This window comes from Polyodon spathula, chromosome 17, assembly GCF_017654505.1.
Source record: "Polyodon spathula isolate WHYD16114869_AA chromosome 17, ASM1765450v1, whole genome shotgun sequence".
NCBI lineage: Eukaryota > Metazoa > Chordata > Actinopteri > Acipenseriformes > Polyodontidae > Polyodon > Polyodon spathula.
In genome coordinates this window covers 27,747,087-27,753,086 of record NC_054550.1, presented here as the reverse complement: position 1 = coordinate 27,753,086, position 6,000 = coordinate 27,747,087, and the positions used below count along the sequence as shown (strand labels likewise).

General features: G+C 35.3%; 1 protein-coding gene across 2 annotated transcripts in view; it reads left to right on the top strand.

Moving 5' to 3' along the window:
- Positions 1-2,525: 2,525 nt before the first annotated feature.
- The window catches only part of prkd1 (protein kinase D1), a 72,931-nt gene continuing 69,456 nt past the window's right edge, over positions 2,526-6,000 (top strand). Inside the window, exon 1 of one of the 2 annotated variants that reach the window (XM_041276711.1) lies at positions 2,526-3,036. In XM_041276711.1, the coding sequence (XP_041132645.1) occupies positions 2,872-3,036 (165 nt within the window). In that variant the 5' untranslated portion in view covers positions 2,526-2,871. The remainder of the gene's footprint in view (positions 3,037-6,000) is intronic. The other variant, XM_041276709.1, reaches the window with a different exon arrangement.

The window sequence follows — 6,000 nt, the reverse complement described above, 5'->3', positions numbered from 1 at the left end:
ATCATTAACAAGGGAAAATAGCCATTACATACTGTATAAAAAAGGCCAGTAAAACATCCTATTTGTGGCAGACAATTTAATGTATTAGGACTTCAAATGGGGCTCTGTTTCAGTCTCAGTCTCTACCAGTGAGTTATAAGAAAACTTAAAAACTCTGACGCCAAATTCTGAGGTAGTGCTATCAAATATGGTTTAAATACAGTTATTATTATGAACAACATACCTATTCCTGATCTGTTCCTTTGTTAGGTGGTCATAGGAACATTGTATATAAGTGTACGTATTAGGTGCCTGGAGATGGAGATTGAACAGCTTGGAATCTAGAAACTGGGGAGTTTATAGACAAGTTGACAGACACTACTGGTCTTGAATAGCCTTACAACAGGACAAGGTGATAATATGAATTTTAAAGCAAAGTATCTATTGAGAGCACTGTGAAACACAACTCTGATCGCAGGTGGGTAATGATGAGTTAAGCCCCCGGACACGTGTAACACAGTGTATAAAGTAAACCCCTTCAACATGCTTCATATTCATCTGGTAACAGCTTAAATGAGGTATGAGACATGCATTATTTATTTACTGTATAGTAAATGGAAGCTGAAATCTGAAATATGACAACTGAAATCCACCTTAATGAAAGTGTAAATCAGGGGACATTTACACCACTACACAGACTCTGATCAAAATGGTTTATCATCTTAAAGTCTAACTTAAACACTAAAAAGTATACAACTCTTGTACGAGTCTCTGTGTTTACAAGCACACAACATGTACTGAATAATTTGGTGATATTGTCCACAGCACTAGAGACAGCGTTATGTTAATGTCAGTCAGCCTTTTTAAATTTTTTTTTTTTACAGACTATGTTGTGTTTACTTACATCCAGCAGGTGGTGATAGAGGTGTCAAAAGTTTGCAGAAGTTTTGTGAAAGGTGGGGGATAGTTCACCTTTGATTAGCAAGGCGATCCATTAGTTCTCAAGCAATTCTGAAATACCGGGTTCAAGCGAAACTAACTCGTGGTGTTAGGTAGATACTCCAAGTGGACATCTTTCACATCCCAAAACCACAATTGTCAGTTTCTGCTTAAAAAAGATCCCTGGCTCATGAGGGTTTTCTGGACAAGCTTTGTCAAACAGCTTTTGATGTTTGCTTACTTCTGCCATCGAACAAATGTAATGTTCTTAGAGTCCAGCAGATGGGATAATTACATGAATATGCGTCAATGCGCATGATATTTAATATAAGTTCTATTCGTGTACAATCTATTTTATTTTATTACACCACTTTTCTTATAATTACGTACTAAGTACATTATTTTCTTTAAGATTGTGAACATGTTACTTATTTCTTAAGGATACTCTGTTCCGTTAATTTATTGATTTTTAAAGACAGTTGCTTTAAATGAAGACCAAGTGCAAATCAGCTGTATATTCTCACAGAAGGCTAAAATTATTTAAGGTATAAAAATACCAAGAAACTGCTTCCTTCTTGACCATTTTGTGTCACTAGGTGCGTTTTATTCCTCTCGAAACATTTACCTAGAGTACGAGACTGGCAATACGTTCCTTGGCTTGGGGTGTATCCACACTTATCTTGCTGAAGTAAAGTGCTAATTATTGGAACTGGCAAAGAACATAAAAGGAATTAATGATGAATTAACCAATTTCCTCTGATTGCATTTTTTTAAATATGTGGAATCTGGATCCAGGTAGGCTATGCTAATGCTGATTAAAGTGCTAGGCATGCGGTTAAATACTACGACTACTACTATAATAATAATAGTTAAAAGGTCCCTTATTAATAGAGAGTGCTCTAAATATATGCTGGGGTTCAAATAATCTCTGGATATTCAGTAAAAATGGTGTTCTGATACATAACTTTTACTGGTCTGAAGTGAAAAAAGCACTAATGTAAAAGCAATTACCTATGAAACTAAAACAATAAGAATGTCTTAAACAAATATATATATATATATATATATATATATATATATATATATATATATATATATATATATATATATATATATGTGAAAGTTCGCCTATTTTCTATAGTTTAGTTTCGGTCTGTTATTGTTAATCCCTCCCATGTAATTATCTATGCGCTGATTGTGTTTTTTTCTTTCTTTTCTGATGATTGAATACATCCGTTTTGTCATTCCCAGTCAAACAGCACTGCTGTGAAGTAGCCTGCAGCTCAGTTTAGCTCAGCTCAGACAGGCTTCCTTATTCAAAGCGGTTCAAGAATCAGCAATCAGACTCAATACAGTATAGTGACACTTGCGGTGCATGTTCGTACTTACTTCGGTGCATAGATAGACATTTTATGCTTGCTATTATAATATAATATATATTTATATATATATATATATATATATATATATATATATATATATATATATATATATTTTCGTATCACATGCAGTGTAGTCCCACTAGTGTGTGTTCTTCATGCATTACTGGCAGACTGACACTCTCCTGTAACTGCAAATAGGATTTCACGATTTAGAGAAAACGCAGAAGCCCCATTGAAACAAAAGTTTATGGCAATAATATATCACATAGGTCCCTATTAGATGATACTGTTTGTATCACTCACGGTGCTGCATTAGTGGGGGTAATTGAGAAGAGGCGGGATCTGAACGTTTCAACATCTATGCCGTCTAGTGGCTTGATCATCGCCTTTCATTCTTTACAACTGACCGCTTTCCAGTACCTCAGTGCTTTCCTGTTTTCATCCTCTGTTGCGCGCTTTCCTCGTCATTTTCCTCTCGGATCGGGAGGGGGTTTAAAGTTTGTTTTTAAATCCTAAACTTTTCTTTTTCTAAAGTTTTTTGTTTTATTGTTTTGACATTTGGAGGATTCTCATGAGTGTCCCTCCGGTGATCCGTCCTCCGAGCCCCATCCCGGGTGCACAAGGTATCTCTTTCCAAATTCAGATCGGGCTAAGCAGGGAACCGGTGCTCCTTGACTCCAGTGACTTTACCCTGTCACACGTCAGGGAGATGGCATGCTCCATCGTCGACCAGAAGGTAACAAAAACACAAACATTTCCATTTAAAAAAAAATGTAAACTGATGCAACTGGACTTGATTGCAAGTTGATTGCAAACTTTTTAAATCCGCAGTCTCGTGTATGCTGTTTACATTGAGGAAGTTTCGTTTAATACGCAGGACATTAGGCTTGTTGTGCACTGCACCTTCTTTCCAGGTTTTCATGTTGCACTAGTGAGCAGAATCTTATATTGTTGAGACAGAACGCAGTCATGTTGCAAATAAGGCCGAAGCTCAATGCAGCTGTGGAAGATTGATTATTTTGAAGTTACTTTGCAGTATTGGAAGATGTAAGCGCGGCTGGATAATGCGTAACATGTGGTCAGCTGTCAAAATAACAAACATTGCAGGACACAATGCGCCTTTCATAGATGTTGCCTTGGCTAATTAAAAAACAAACAAACAAACAAACAAAAAAAAAACATAAGTCTATTTATCGATTGTTCACCATCATGATCAATATTTTCATGTAAGATAGGTCGAGCAGAAGATTTGACATATGTAAATGTGCAGGACTAAATGCTGTACTTTTTTTGTTTGGTTTAAAACTGCTGAAACAAGTGCGACCATTCAGGAGCTATACAGTTACGTGAAAAAAAGCATTAACTTACTGAAAGTTGAGTTACCAGTACGTCACGAAGAGGTCTCGTGGGCTGACACGAGCCTATATAGTAATTCAATATGAGCTGCACAGTATAGCTTGAAACTATTTACAAGAAAAGGAAACGGGATTTCTAAATAGATTTTATAACAAAATCGCATTATACGTCACAATGTCATTTTAATAAAATGGTAATACATGTTTAACATAAGGTTCTGTATTCTGTGATATTCTGTAGTCTATTTTGTGTTGTGATGGCAGGCTCATTTATTTTAAAGACGTTTGTATTGTTTTGGATTTGTAAGATTTAGTTTGGACAATGACAGACGCATCTCTGGCTTCAGTCAGGTCAGTTTGAATAACTTTGTCAACAGCATTGCTTTCCATACCATATGGTAAAATAATGGGACTTGTTTATTGAACAAGCAATCTTTTTGCACTCAGAATCTAAACAAATTAAACAAAACAAGTGACCCCCATTTAAAAGTGTTTAAGTATGACATTTTACTGTATTTGTTGCTATACATTTACCAGTGGCCATAGAGTAACAACAGTGTTTCAAAATGTTTCAAAACCTTAAGAATGTAATAGTGTTATATGGAAAACCTTCTACTTTGGGGCAAAACTTCAACTTACCAGTTGATATAGGCCTAAATACTGGAGACATTTTGCATATTTACAGTAAAGACAAATGGTGTTCATAAGGAATTCATGCAATAGTTAATTTGTCATATGAGTACAAAAAATTGATAAAAGCCACTTGTGTATCACATGACCACAAGAGGCCAAGATTAGTTGAGGCTATACTGCTATTGCTTAGAAGCAACTGGCAATGCAGATTGCCATTTAGAAGCTGAGGAGGTTATAATGGCAGTTTGATCCATAGGCTGTCAAAACGTATTTAGCTTCCTGTGCTAATGACCTTTGAGCTACTTCCTGGGTATGTAAAATTAAGGGAGAAAAGACACTAATAACACAAAACCATTAAGAATAAATAAACACACACACAGTGATAATATTGCAACTCACTGGCATTTAATTCATACACTGAGCAACTAAAATGACCAGCTTTGATGTCACCAGTTGCACACAAGGTTTCACGTCTACTGTTCATGTCCCTCAAGTTAGATTGCTTTTTTAAATTAAAAAGTAAGGCATCAGAGTTTTAGACTCTGTACACTAGAGACCCTTTTTGATCTATGAAGGTAAATATATTTTGGCCGCCTTTTGTTAAAACAATACTGTAAATCCCATTAAGAAATTGTAAAACAAAGCAAAGGAAGATGTGCTTCTGGGAGCTTGCTATACAATGCAATGTTAATTAAAAATAAGTGCATCAATGTCATGACTCATTGCTGTTGAAAGAACTGCTGTGATGCCTATTCCTATTAGCTTTCAATGAAGTGTTCTGTAGGAACAACTGCAGTTACTCTGTTATATTGCGGTGCTGGCTCTAAAAAAGTGCATTTATAAAACAAATAAAGTGCCTTGGTCTAGATGTAATCCAAATTATGGCTGTACCATAAATTATATAGAATATACTGTAGCTATGGCACCATACTTGTCATATTCTGATTTGTATCTCTGAGAATTTCTGTGCCCTTGTTGTTGGTACACGGTCAGATAAGTTGTTTGAATATGGTGCCATCAGTGAATGACAAGTCACTGTCTTCATGTGCATTGCAGTAATGTGCTGAATTCAAGAAAATTACTGGAAAATGTATTACTGAGGCAGATCTGTTTATGTCTTATGTGTTCAGCAGTGAAAAATTAATGAAAAAATACTATAATTGTTGTTTTAGCTATTTCCCACATCTGAAATGATTTGATTAGTATTACCAATAATTGTGTAATGTGTACACATAACTCAAAATGGTTGTGTATTTGAGTTTTGGTCAGTGGGTACCATATCACCCACGTTTTAGAAATATATATATATATATATATATATATATATATATATATATATATATATATATATATATATATATATAGTACAGGATGTAGCAGGACAGGGGGCCTGCAAACTGAAAAATGTTTTTTTATGGCAGGGACAGAGTTAAAGCCTCCCTGCCAAGGTAATTGTTTTGTTTAATTGTTTAATTATCACCTGCATCTGGCAATTATTAAAAATTAGAGCCTGAAATACAGTAATACAGTAAATAAATGCAGTAATAATAGCAGTGTTTACAAAGTATCCATTCAGCTTGAGTAGAACCCACAAGCTTGTATATTTGGAACAAGGGCTGCTTGAGGCTGTTACTAGACAGGTCAACTTAGAGTTCAAGCTGCTGCTGCAAATTAGTATTGAAACAGGATATCTATACATATGAAATGGGGAA